Here is a 14,792-nt window from a genome sequence, read left to right as displayed (position 1 = left end):
TCCAGACCCCCAGACTGCTTAAATTTGTAAATAACTGTATATTTTTTCAAAATTATTTTCTGAATTAATGTTCTCTGCCTTCATCCACAGACTCTAAATTCTGTGCAGGAAGGGATGAATGCAGTGAACTGAGATTCACTGGTGGTGTCATACTGATGGCTGGCTCCACTCCTATCTACGCTTATATAAGCCTGGTATCCCGCCTAAGCCCTGAGCCCCTCTGAATACCCTCAGTTATAAGATAATAAAAGTGTATTTTCTCCCTCTAGTCGTGAGGGCTTTTATTCACGTTACAGTGAGTGGAAAGAAAACATTTGAGAATCACTGTTATTTTTTAAACATACTTAAATGCACAGTTTCATAACTCCAAAGGAAATGGGTCAATGATAATTTTTCTCAAGCAAAATATTTCAGTAACAATTGGGTCAAGGGCAGTGGTTCTCAACCTTTTTTTTCCCCATTCACATGCTACCTTAAGTAATCCCTTACTAATCACAAAGCACCTATGGGCATGGGGAAAACTTAAGTTGGCATGTGAATGGAAAGAGAATATTTGAAAACCACTGGAAAATGGAAAGAGACTGCAAATGAGTGAAATGGAGAGGGAGCTAGGTGTCTTCATGGATGAATTGCAAAATGCTAGCAAGCTGGTCAAAAATGGCATTTTTTACCTTCAATGCAAAGGGCTTGGAGCTTAAAATTAGGCAGGTTATGTTGCAATTGTATCGGGTGTTGTGAGGCCTCACCTGGAATATTATGTGCAGATTTTCTCCCTTTATCTAAAAAAAAGATAGAGTAACTTTGGAGGCAGTACAATGGTCACATCCTGGGGTGATAGGGTTAGCTTACTAAGAGAGACTTAATAGGAGTGATGTTATTTCAAAATATGATATCTTCAGAGAGCTTCACAGGGTAGATATTGGGATCTTTTCACCAGTAACAGTGTCGAAAATAAGACATAAGGAGCAAGTATTTTAAAACTGAGGTGTGTAGAAATTTCTTTTAACAGAATGTGGCAAATCACTGGACTTCTCTGTGCTAGAGGCTGGATCATTACAAGTATTTAAATTAGAGCTGGATAAACATTTAATAGATAGAGGAAAAGAGGGGTATAGAAAAATGACATTGAAGAGAATTTCAAAACCACCTCGATCAGTCATAATCACATTAGATGTTGGGGCAGGCTTGAAGGGGCTGATGGCCGACTCCTGCTTCTATTTTATTTTGTTGGATCTTATCCACATAAATGGAGGTTAAAATTGAACAGCTGACTATCTTTTGAGTCTTCAGCACAAACTCTAAGCCACTCTAAGGCTCTCTGCCAATGGAAACAAAAACTCTGCAAAGAGAGAGTACAATGCAAAAATTAAAGAGAAAGACTTCAGCTTAGTTACTATATCATCTGTCACTTGACTATCACCTCCTGAGACATATAGCAAGATTGTAGGACAGATCTGTTCACTATTAATGTGCATGTCATTGTTAAAAGGCAAGCCAATCTGATACATTAAATTTAGTTACTCTGTAAATTAACTTTGACCTGCCCCAATTCAAAACATGTGGTATTATGTTTCTAGATATACAACATAGTAATGGGCTCTTTCAACCTACGAGCCCAGGCTGCCCAATCACATCTAATTGACCTATAACCCCTGGTACATTTTAAACGGTGGGAGGAAACTGGAGCATCCAGGGAAAACCCACGCAGACACATCATTTGTTCTGATGATGTGGGTTCTTTGACCTGGGTTAATGTTCTCTTTCTGTGGATGCTTGCTGATTGTTTCTAGCATTTTCTGATTTTATTTCAGATTTCTAGTATCTGCAGTTTATTTTTTTATTTTGATAATAAAACCTACTCACAAAATTAGAATTGTGTGGTTTTTTTTGGATGCAATCATTCAATTTGAATAATTTGGAGATAGATAAAATACTTTGTTTTAGTTTTGATTAATTGAGTTGAAGATAATTAATGCTCTACAAATAACTGAGTCTCTTTACTCTGGGTACTCCAGTTTGTTCCCACACTCCAAAGTCATGTAGACTAATTGGCCACTGTAAATTGCCACTAATGTTCAGCTTAGTGGCAGAATCTATGGATTAATAAATGATAACATGGAGAAAATAGTTTGTAGGGAGATTTGGTGGGTAACAGCTGGCATAGATTCGACATGATGAATAGACTCCTTCTACGTCATAAAGAAAATGGAAACTATGAGTCACTTGATTAATTGATATTCAAAATATAATGTAACAAACAGAAATTAATCACATTGAGAATTCTCATAGTAAGCCAAAGATATTTGCACAACTGAAGTTTGGTTTTCGGACAGCCTATAGTGAAGGATATGTGCTCATCTCAGGCTTGTATCACCAACACGTCTAAATGAGGGTTCCTACTTGCGCTTGAAGGCCTTCTCCAGAAGTATGATTGTGAGGTTCTGATTAAACGTGTCAGCAAGTGTAACTGCATTTACTGAACAAAGGCTTGATTGATCTTTTGCGATGGAGTGTTCCTGGTTTCTCAGGGGCAGTTGTTTTTTGCAGAATTCTGAAAATAGACTGAACTAGAAGAAAGGAGAAAAGAGGAGACACTGAAATAGGGAGGTGGTGGGAGACGTGACAATATCTCGGGAAAAAAAACTTGGAGAAATTTGACTCCATTGGTAATTTACTGATATTACAGGAAAAACTAATGACAACACTCATGTTCCTTTTGTAACTAATGGTTGACTTGTAGGACTAGGTGTTACAATCCCTGATGTTTCAATATTGTTTAGATTGATCCTCTCCTAAATGTAGCAGAGTTGGTTTGCCTCAATTACGATGATGGAGGATGACCACCAGCGGATGTTAACCAGTGTGTCAGTTGTATTCACTGGCATCATTGGGTATTTTGGCCTTTTAAACACAAGGCAGCCTCTACCAAAGTGGCCCTACCACAGGATGATCAGACCGGGGTATGTGTCCCATATCCATTCCTCTTAGTCGTCATTTTTGAGCCCAGATAGGATTCCTCCTTTTTCAGCTACAGCAAGTAACTGCTCATTTCAGCTCAGTTGATGAGTGATTTAATTGCCTTTCTGAGGGCCTGCCTTTGATTTTTACTTCCATCAGAAGTTTGGTCAAGGAGTTGGTGACAAATTCTCTACAACAGTCTTTAACCAGGTATACCCTCATTTTCCAGCCTCACTTTTCAGCGGCAATATTAGAGTAATGTAGTGTTTTCCATTCTTTTACTTCATCCATAGCAACCTCCCAAGAGGCTGTCAGCTCATTGATGAAGACGCTCCACCAAGAGCTGGATTGGAAGACCAAATCTGATCTTAAGTTGGTGCTGGAAATTTCTGGTGGAAATATGAGTTGTTGGCTGATGTCAAGCAGTTTCCAATCTCTGGCCTTATTCAGTGGGTTTAGGTCTGGGAGTGAGGAGGAGTGGGTACGGTGGCTTATTCCCTCCTGGATGAAAGGTGCTAGGAATGGGAGAGTGATCTGGGTATTTGGCAGTAGGGCATTCAATGTTCTTCTCTTTTCTTTGTTTTAGCTGCTAGGCATCTCAGCACTTGATTGGTTCACCAAATATATTGATCTTGTACCCAACTAAAATGTGCTTAAGGGAAGCAGGAACTGCACAGAGGTGACATGCTAGATCCTCTCCCAACCACAGATTCAGGTTTGTAGGTGAGGGCTGGATATGTGGCTCTGATGTTGAAGCCTATGGAAGCCTATGGAAATATGATGTCCAGGCACGTCCACTTGGTCAGTCATAAAAGCCCTAGATTCCATTTTCGCCCTGTTCAGATATCCCGGCTATATTCATAGCGACGGGGGCTCATCCTTTATGAGTGATGAGCTAAGTCAGTCACTGCTGGCAAGGGACATCTCATCCAGCAGGACTACGAGCAGCAACCCCCGGGGGAATGGGCAGGTTGAAAAGGATAATGCCACAGTCTGGAAGGCTATCAAACTGGCCCTGAATTCAAGAGGCCTTCCAGACTCATGCTGGCAGGAAGTTCTTCCTATGGTGCTCCATTCCATCCACCATGCACTGATTTCTGATCTTTTCCCACAATAATAGTCCATGAGACAATTTTCTATTTAACTTGTCATTTAAACTACAATGATTTAGGCTGATTTTAATCCTACTGACTGAAACCTTCTTGGTTGAACCAAAAATGTCTTCATGGCTCCACCGTGTTCTATCTGAATAGATGGCAAGGGCAACAGGCCAAAGCTTCACTAGTCTTTCTTTAACAAACATTCAAGTTAGGTTTGATGACATTCTTATGACAGTCTTCAATTTTAATATGTGCTGAGCAGGTACCACCATGATTTTTCGACCTAAGGTAGGTACCACTTCTCTCCATGGATGCCGTCTGACCTGCTGAGTCCTGCCAGCTTCTTAGCTTTTCCTTCTTATGATTCCACCTCTCCACTATTTGGAGACCAAAAACCTCAGAGCACAGACCATTTTCTTTTTACTCCGCATAATTTTTTTCCTCCCTTCATGGCAGTTGAATTACAAAGTGAACAGAAACAATTCGGCAAAACCTTACAATATAATTGATTGTCCACAGTCACTGTATCAAGATAGCAAAATTTCAGTGTCATGTATAATCAAATTTCTTAAAATGGTTTGTGTTTCCAAATCAAAAAAATTTTCCTTTTTGTTTTAGGTATATGTTGTTGTTGGGATTGCGGCATTGGCCTGCACTGGGCTGATATTAATGCTAATTATCCTCAAGTTTGGAAAACATTCAAAGTTTGGAATGAAAGGTAAAGTTTCTAATTTGTTTCATTCTTGTGTTTGAATAAAAATGTACTTTAACTCAGTGGTGAGTGGGGAATGATATTACTTTAGCCTGCGAGTAATAATCACTTAATTAGTGGATTATTAAAATCTCCTGAAAATCACGCTGAACAAATATGATTGCAATCTCATTGGTGTTTTGAATTTCATGAAATATTAGCCGAAGGCTGAATAGTCTCCTTCTGTGAACTGTAGCAAGAAAGTATGAGAAATATTCCTGTGTGTATTTGCATGTGCCATTTAATTAAAAAGGAGCAAGTACAGTGGCGTCAGTAGGGCTGGTGTCACCCAGTGGGATTTCGCCCATGCCCCCACCCCCACACAAAACCATGGTCTGAGTGAACCGAGCATAGAAGAAACGTGTATTCCTTGAATGTCTGGGGTGGCAGCGGCGACGCTGAGTGGGCGGTGCTGAACGGGCGGGGGGGGGGGGGTTTGGTGGTGACAATAAGTGGGGAGGGGCTGAAGGTAGGAGCGGTGGCGGCACTGAGCAGGGGTTTGGCGGTGGAACTGAGAGGTGGGGGTGGTGATGTCGGTGAGTTGGGGTTGGCGGCGCTGCTGAATGGGGTGGGGGGTTGCTCTGACTGGGGCGCATTAGAAGGTTCAAAAAGTAAATTAGCATCATGTTTTAGCCTTTATAGGTATATTGATTGAGACATGTAAGTTGGGCTTACGGAAAATATTTTTGTTATTATAACTAGCTACAGGGATATTTTTATAAAAAATAATAAATTTCTGCTGAAACACTGCACAAAAATTTTATAGACAGTCATTTGGATGTCACCTGATGCGGTCCACACCTTCCTAGTGACACCAGCGAGCAAGTACATGTAAAAATGCAGGTGATTATTTAGTTAGATATCACTACCTTTTCTATCCTTTCTTTGTAACTTAAGAAATTAAGTTAATGATGGTGTGACTAAGTCACTGGAGAATGAAGCTGGCAAATATAAAGACTTTATCCAACACAAGCAGATCTTCTGACGAATGCATTTCTCCTCCCACCGCACTCTACAATATATTAATATTTTATACTTTGAAAATAGAGATAGCTGGAAATGACTGACTATTAGCTTCTATGGTTATAATACCCTCCTTTAACATTTTGTGTGGACTATTTTTGCAGAATTGCATATTACATGTCGGTAGCTATTTCATGCGTTCTGAGCAAAAACATCAAACATCCAAAATGTACTTTTGTGAAACAAGAAAATCTGCAGATGCTGTGACTGTAGTTAATACACAAAAGTGCTGGAGAAAAGATATACAGGTGTAACCAATGTTTGGGCCAGAGTCCTTCATTCAAGGTAGTACACGATGTACTTCTCTTGTTACAATTTTGAGGGATGGCTCCCTGGATATATAAACAGCCAGAATATTAAGTGAGGAAGAAGATTGTATTTCAACTGGCAGTGATATGCCTCTATATGTGTTATTACAGGAGATGACTACTTAATGCCTTACTAATCTCACCATGAGGGCAAATTAACATGGCCATTCACTTGCACAAACAATGAGCTGCTGGAGTCTTGATAAAGTTTTCTGACGCAATGTTGTCTGGAAGTAAAACACAAAAATCTGCGACCACCCCTCTCCTCCTACTCTTTTGTTCGGATGAGTGCCAACATTTTTCCATACCTGGATAAAGGGCTCAAGCCCAAAATGTAGATTTTATATATTTACTTTGCTATATAAAGGACACCGCTTGACCTGCTGAATTTCTGCAGCATTGTGTTTTTACCCAAATATTGACTGATCATTTCTGTCCGAGGACACACTGCCTGACCTGCTGTGTTCCTTCAAATTGTCATCGTTTGCTCAAGATTCTACCATCTCTAGTTTTTGTTTCTCTAACAAAATCTGTGTTTGTTATCCAGTATCAGGAAGGGTAGATTTTTTTAAATTTGTGGCATTGCCTTGCACTGAGAACTGGCCCAAAGCACAAGCATTAATTTTCTAATTTTATTACTTTTTCCCTTCAATGATTCAAATCAAAATCTTTTGCTCAGTTTCCATCATTGCTTTGAGGGAAAATCTTGCTTTATGAGAGGAGCATTTTCAACCCAAAATAACCTAAAGAAGTAATGTAATGGAAAGATCAATTAAAATGAGGTTTGTTTCCGAAGAACCGTTTTCAGGCTTCCTTGCACACAGAAACTAGTTCAGTTGACGTACCTTCCAGATCTTCTTCAGGTTTTGCATTCATTCCCATCCTGAGTACCCTCCTTGGCAAGCAGATGTGTGAACCCAAGCATTACCGTGACTCCGAGGTAGTATGGGATCACAATGAATCCAATTAGCACTGCATTAAGTCTAGTGACTTTTAAATTGTGCATTTAAAGTCAACAAATTTTCATCTGATTGTAGAGCATGGAAAATAGTCAATAATTTAACACAATTGTTTGTGAATATCCAAAATGATCTTTTATTCCTTTGCACTGTGATGTGATTAATCTGAGGAATAACAGGATTTCTACACCGACAGTTTCTTCTGTACACATACAGAAAGGTCACATAAATTGCTTATTTTAATTATGCAACACTGACTTTTCAAGTTTTACAGTGCATCAGAGTGGGGATTTGAACTTTTTGATGCTTTCATGCACTTTCTGCTCTTCTCTCTTTAGGCAACCCACCGTAAGTTGTTTGAAAGGAGTGCTGATCAAAACATAGACAAAAACAATTACATGAAGAAACAAATGACAACATAATTAGCACAGCTCTCAGGGGTTACATCATTAGCCAATAAATTATGATGGAGTCATCATTATTTTGGGATGAAGTCAAAATGTCCAATAAGCATATTTTGGATTGGACATAAAGATGAACAAGAAATTTGTAGATGCTCGGGTCTAGTGCTGAACACAAAAGTGCTGGAGAAACTCAGCAGGTCGTGCAGCATCCATAGAAAGAGCAAGGCAGTTTACGTTTCAGGCCTGAAGCCTTCTGCAGGAGTGCTGAAAATCAGACAGATTCCCGAATAAAAGGGGAGGTGAAAGGCTAACAGGTAATAGGTGTATATAGAAGGGAAAATTGGAGGTCAATATTAATGCCTTTTGGATGGAGACTGCTGAGATTGAATATATATAAAGTGTTGCCCCTCCAATTATAAATGGCCTCAATTTGCCAGTACTCAATGCCAAGAACACACATGTTATTGTGGCAATAGGGCCACTGGGAGTCCTTACTATTGCAGTGGACAGAGTAAAGGTGTTCAATGAAGCAATATTCCAGTCCACTCCCAGTCTCCCTAATGTAAAGGAGGCCGCACCGGATTAGATGAGACAAACCTTTTGAGATTATTTCCTTCTCCTATGGCTCTTTCTGTTTGGGTGCACAAATTACTGACAGCTTATTTTAAGAGATTTAAGATCATAACTGGAGGATCAGTAGAAATTGTTTTATATAGAGGTTGGCCCGGATATATAGTGTCTTTCTAAAAACACTGGAGAAAGCAGAATCCTGATAAACTTTTAAATAGAATGTAGATCAACATTTGAACATTGCTTCAAAGTCTTTGGCTTGGCTTCACGGATGAAGATTTATGGAGGGGTAAAGTCCACGTCAGCTGCAGGCTCGTTTGTGGCTGACAAGTCCGATGCGGGATAGGCAGACACGGTTGCAGCGGTTGCAAGGGAAAATTGGTTGGTTGGGGTTGGGTGTTGGGTTTTTCCTCCTTTGTCTTTTGTCAGTGAGGTGGGCTCTGTGGTCTTCTTCAAAGGAGGTTGCTGCCCGCCAAACTGTGAGGTGCCAAGATGCACGGTTTGAGGCGATATCAACCCACTGGCGGTGGTCAATGTGGCAGGCACCAAGAGATTTTTTTAGGCAGTCCTTACACCTCTTTGGTGCACCTCTGTCACGGTGGCCAGTGGAGAGCTCGCCATATAACACGATCTTGGGAAGGTGATGGTCCTCCATTCTGGAGACGTGACCTACCCAGCGCAGTTGGATCTTCAGCAGCGTGGATTCGATGCTGTCGGCTTCTGCCATCTCGAGTACTTCGATGTTAGGGATGAAGTCGCTCCAATGAATGTTGAGGATGGAGCAAAGACAATGCTGGTGGAAGCGTTCTAGGAGCCGTAGGTGATGCCGGTAGAGGACCCATGATTCGGAGCCGAACAGGAGTGTGGGTATGACAATGGCTCTGTATACGCTAATCTTTGTGAGGTTTTTCAGTTGGTTGTTTTTCCAGACTCTTTGTGTAGTCTTCCAAAGGCGCTATTTGCCTTGGCGAGTCTGTTGTCTATCTCGTTGTCGATCCTTGCATCCGATGAAATGGTGCAGCCGAGATAGGTAAACTGTTTGACCGTTTTGAGTTCTGTGTGCCTGATGGAGATGTGGGGAGGATGGTAGTCATGGTGGGGAGCTGGCTGATGGAGGACCTCAGTTTTCTTCAGGCTGACTTCCAGGCCAAACATTTTGGCAGTTTCTGCAAAACAGGATGTCAAGCGCTGAAGAACTGGCTCTGAATGGGCAACTAAAGCGGCATCGTCTGCAAAGAGTAGTTCACGGACAAGTTTCTCTTGTGTCTTGGTGTGAGCTTGCAGGCGCCTCAGATTGAAGAGACTGCCATCCGTGCGGTACCGGATGTAAACAGCGTCTTCATTGTTGAGGTCTTTCATGGCTTGTTTCAGCATCATGCTGAAGAAGATTGAAAAGAGGGTTGGTGCGAGAACACAGCCTTGCTTCACGCCATTGTTAATGGAGAAGGGTTCAGAGAGCTCATTGCTGTATCTGACCCGACCTTGTTGGTTTTCGTGCAGTTGGATAACCATGTTATCCACAACAACATGCTTCAAAGTAAAGATGTAATAAAAGCTGGGTGGGATGGTCTTTCTAAACTAGCACTGTTACAATGAGATGATCTTTTATTATGTTATAATATTGTATGATTTTGTGACTGTGAGTTGCTGGAGAAACAGCAAATGAATCTCCATCCAGTTTTCCCTCTACCCCAAGCATCTTTGCTCATATTTGTCACCGTAATTGTTTTGCCAAGATCAATAACTTATCTTGCAATGACTCATCTTTATTGCAAGATTCTATCAGGTGCTCAACACCATTTTCACCTGGCTTTAACTGATTAATTCTTTCTTTGATAATGACAGACTTCACTCATAGATTAAAGAATCTGAGTACACCATATTTTACTCAGTAATGATCTACGATTCACAGCTCTGTCAGCACTACTGATTTAATCACTACTTTATTGACTTTGCACTATTGAGCACAATCCAAGAAGGAAGGGAGAGATGATTCTTTTTATTTCTTAATGCTCTCATGAATCCTCAAGACAATTGTAAAATTAATGAATCATGAAAAAAATCTAACATTGGTGATATTCAACATGTCATGAGAAATAAGTCATTAAAGAAATAAGGATGGTAATCAGTACAATTGCCAAATAGAGGCAGTCCTCTGGTCTTTAGGTCAAATTTTTAGGTAAGTCAGAACAGGTACAAAAGGTTCTTATTTAGCATCAGTTAGTCAAATGTTTATCTTAGTATATAGTATATATTTTACCTTTCTATGCATATAAAACTACCAGAGTCAATTTCTTGAAGTAGATACAATTAACATAGTGTTAACGGCAACATGATCTGACTTAAAATGGCAGACGGCATACTTCTTACTCGAGCTGAAGACCTGGAAGCCACTGGTAGTCCATTCATGAGTACAAATTGTCTATAAGTCGGATGTTTGTAGCCCAGGGGCTGCTTGTTACCAAGTCCAATAAAGGCAATGTAATTATCCGAGGTACCATAAATTATAGATGGTACAAAAAAATCCCTTTGGTTTATTTGTGAGGCAAACCTTAATGCTTTATGAACAGTGAGGGCTTCTTCATTTCATTCCCCTTTCAGTACATAAAAGAGATCGTTGCATCTTTTATAATCCATCTGTGTGCAATTTATGTAAGATATACTATGGATCAAACTATGTTAATGTTGTAAATGGTAAGATCTATAAAAGTTAATTTGATCTAGTCGGAAACTGTAGAGCTCTCAAAGATGGAAGGCAAATACAGATGATCTGTAGCTTCTTTGGATCACTTTTAATGTCCTTTTTTCCCCACTGCTAGACATTGGCAGTGTTAAATGTAGGTTTGTAATATGAGATAATTATGTTGCAACAAACTCTATTTTTAAATGTCCACCTAGATATAGCAATTGCTTCAGAAGTGAACCACAATTTTATTATACTGACTTTTTTTTCCCACTGCAGCTATTTAAAGGAGTCTCAATGTATTGATTTCATCAAAACGCATGTAGCATTCACCTTGAATGTACAGATACCCTCTTAATAATTTGAAGCAAAGGGATTCAGTTTTAAATAAACAATTCAACAAATAATATCCATTTAGTACTCTTAGAAAAGATAAACCATCAAATTATTATTTGAGTGAATTGTTGATACATTTATATTGTGTTGAATGGAATCCTTCATCATTATCACTGCACAGCGGATAGCTGCAGGATTATTGAGTGTGATTTGCTGAAATTTAATGACAATGGATGAAATAATTGCATGTCAGAATCTTGGAAAGATGTAGTGCAGAAAGAAGTCCATTCAGGCCACCTTCTAGTTCTGATTTTTACTTGAAAGTTGCCTCTAAAGTATAATCATGAAAAAAAAGTTCAAGGATGTTTACTTAATTATTTATGTTTGTTTTCATGAATGCTTCTTAAGCTCATCAAAGTAAGGGGTTTCTGTCTAGGAAATGCATTTGGACAACTAATATTTGCATCAAGCACTTGGCCAATACTCGGTTACATTCAGAGCAGAGATTTACATTAGCGCCTTTTACACTTGCAACCACTAAATTGGCTGTTCAGTGTCCCAGGATAGGAATGGCATTTTTGCTGTTCACACTTGACCTCTCTTAACTGGGACACTGCACGCATTCACACTTGCAAGGAGCTATCCTTGGGGTTAGGACTGTTCTACCTTCTACCGGTAAAGTCATGACATATAGAGTGATGGTGGACCTGGCCTTAATCCTAATTTGAACAAAATTAATCATGCCTAATTAAGTTTTATGTGCAGCATAGTGTGAGCCCTTCAGCCCCTGTTATTGTTGTGCTGACCTATAAAACCCTTATAAGGGACCATGGGAAAGTGGTAGCAATAAATAGCAAAAGTGGACAATTTTTAAATGGTGTGAGAATGTTGGTAGCATTATAGTGCACAATTTATAAAGACCATGGGAAAAGTGATGGCAGACCTGCCTTCCCAGAATTCAATGCATCAAGCACTCATAGAAGGGTTTCTCTGCCACGTGGAAGTCAGGTCTTCCATCGGTTTTCCCATGGTCTTTATAAATTGTGCACTATAATGCTACCAACTTTCCCACGCTGGTTAAAAATTGTCCGCTATTGCTACTTATTGCTATTTATTTTTTCTCTCTCACTCTCTCCTGCTGTGACTTTCCCATGGCAAAGTTTATTCTTTCATTTTAATCTTTTCTTTCTTCATGTTCCTGCACTGAGGCAAAAACGTGGGTCATTTCTGTTCTAGAATACAATTGCCTGTTCTACACTTGCCTAATTGCAACGTTGGTGTCTGCAGATGCCGGGATTGCACTGGGGTCGAGGCAGTCTATACCTGTTGCGGGATGATGTCATCTCATGCTGGTGTTGAGACAATTTTCATTCCACATTAGATCCTCTTTAGGCCGATCGGCCGTTTATTCCTGGGACCACTTGCAAGTGTGAAAGGGGCTATTGTTTCCTGTCTCCTCTAATAAAATAGTCAAGTAGTGGCTTTATGCTTATACTGTCATCTCCCAAGATCCCACAAACAATCCAAATACCTCCATGATTATTTACAACTTTGTCCCATCTTTTGAATAGGGATATCAATGCTGCCTCAAGATCTGTTTGTATTAACTGAAGGCCCCTTGTCTATCTAATTTGCATTCTTTTGATTTGGAGAAAGAAAACTTAATTTGAAAAAAAAAATTGTAGTTACATTGGTTCTGTCAAAGAATGCATGCACATAAACAGGAGGAAAAGTAGAAAAACAAAAATGAGCACTTTTATTAAGGTATGCTTTTGATTATTGGAGGATAAGAATTGTGAGTGCAATTGTTGAATGCACAGAGAGGGAAAAAAATTGTATGTGCCTTCATTAATAATTCAACAACAGTGGTTTCAGTTTTCTCTCTGTTAAGAGGAGCGCCAGATAATCAATAAATCAGTTTCAAGGTCAGAAATATCTTTGCCTATGTCTGTCTATCCACCTGCATCAAAAACCAGCACAGCACAATGTGTTTAGGCTGTGCACTTTTCACTGTTTAGACTAAGCAACTGGAAAAAATCTTATTTATGCACTCTTTTTCTGAGTTACTAAAATGTATCGCACAGAGATGCATAATTTTAAAATATTTTATTTAAAAATTTCAACATGTATGATCAAATTCAACATTCTAATATAATGTAGAAATAAATAACAATCTAAAACTACATACATGTGATATATAACCCCCCCCCCTCCCAAATCTCCCCTCCCTGCCATCAGAATAATCAATATAAGAATAAAATATAGTTATATAGAAGGAAAGAAAAAGGAAAAACTTTCAGGATTGCACAGAATATCTTCCAACATACTTTTTCAAAATCTTTTAATTTATTCTAGAGGAGATATCTTGTGGGTTCAGAGGAGCAGGAAGCCCAATGTTATAAATTTAAACCTAATAATTGGGTAAAAGGGCACATGTACAGCTTTTAAGTTAGTTATGTGAACATGTTAAATGTTTTAGTCAAGTCGTATTTACTTGTCATTCCTATTATAACCATTGCAGTGAAAACGAGATAGGATTTCTCTGGACTGTTGAGCTGGTTATTTTATTTACATATTAATATTAAGGTCAAAAAATTCAGTTTTATCCTCTCTTTGAGCTGTACAGTAGAATATAAAACTACTTTTGCAGTACAAATTGCTGAGGTCTTTGTATTCCAAACACTATTCATTCCCATGGCTTGGATTAGTTCTGAAAGTTGGAGCAAATTTTCAGAAATCAAAGTTTTTAGGAGTATCATGTATTCCCATCATCTTGGTGCCCTGAATTCAACCAAAATTAAGTGGCTGAACTGTTCTTGCTGAACAATTAGCATCCATTGTTTTTTACCATGTGTGTAACCATGACAGCAAGACCATAGATCTGTTCAGTAGATCTTCCTGAGTGCTATGCAGATTAAACAATGACCATTGGAAAATATGGATCTGTACTAATCTTGAACTAAATTAATGAAATCAATCATAAAGAAATAAGAATGTTTAACACTGTTACCTCTTTAACTTTGTTTTTCATTTGCTGATTGTTTTTTAGAATCCTGATTAATAATATTGTCATAATTGGAACCCTGAGCTCAAACAATCTATTGTGGCTGACATTGTAAGAGAGCTGACGAGACACAGTCATTAATCTAAGCATTTTTTGCATTAAGTATGATTATTAATTGAGCTTATGAGCTTTTATTCTCAATAGAATGTTCAGTACTTGCTATTCCCCAAATATTCACACACCCTCCCTCTTCCTGTCCAGTCACCCTGTAAGTTGAGCAGGAAGATTTTACTACTGTAGTTGGGTGTCATTCACCTGAACAGGACCCAAGCAGGCACCACAGGAGCAACTATCAGAGCTAAAGCAGGTCAAGTTGGTGTTAAGAATGTAAAGGGGGAAGTGGAGGTGCAAATTTTGCATGTGAAATGTAGACAGTGCTGCAGATTTTGCTTTCTCAAGAAAAGTTTAAACCTTCTTCTTGACCTCCTTCCTACCAGAAAAAAATTCACTGTAATTAAATATGAATTGTTTTATTATCACATTTACTGAGATGCAGCAAAAAGCTTTGTTTTGGATGTTATCTAACATGTTGGAAGTGCAAAAATAACAAATAAACCAATAAATAACCATGTAGGCAGTGTTATGATTGTTCCTTGAAGAAGAAGAAACTTGCGTGGTTTAAACAACCTTATTTTT

At 39.0% G+C, this 14,792-nt stretch overlaps 1 protein-coding gene across 1 annotated transcript in view; it reads left to right on the top strand.

Moving 5' to 3' along the window:
• ntrk2a (neurotrophic tyrosine kinase, receptor, type 2a) overlaps window positions 1-14,792 on the top strand; it is a 298,501-nt gene that overhangs the window by 73,206 nt on the left and 210,503 nt on the right. The window contains exon 11 of the mRNA XM_069929911.1: window positions 4,677-4,776. Coding sequence (XP_069786012.1) covers window positions 4,677-4,776 — 100 coding nt within the window. The remainder of the gene's footprint in view (window positions 1-4,676; window positions 4,777-14,792) is intronic.

This window comes from Narcine bancroftii, chromosome 1 (assembly GCF_036971445.1).
Source record: "Narcine bancroftii isolate sNarBan1 chromosome 1, sNarBan1.hap1, whole genome shotgun sequence".
NCBI lineage: Eukaryota > Metazoa > Chordata > Chondrichthyes > Torpediniformes > Narcinidae > Narcine > Narcine bancroftii.
This window is presented reverse-complemented; position numbering and strand designations above follow the sequence as displayed.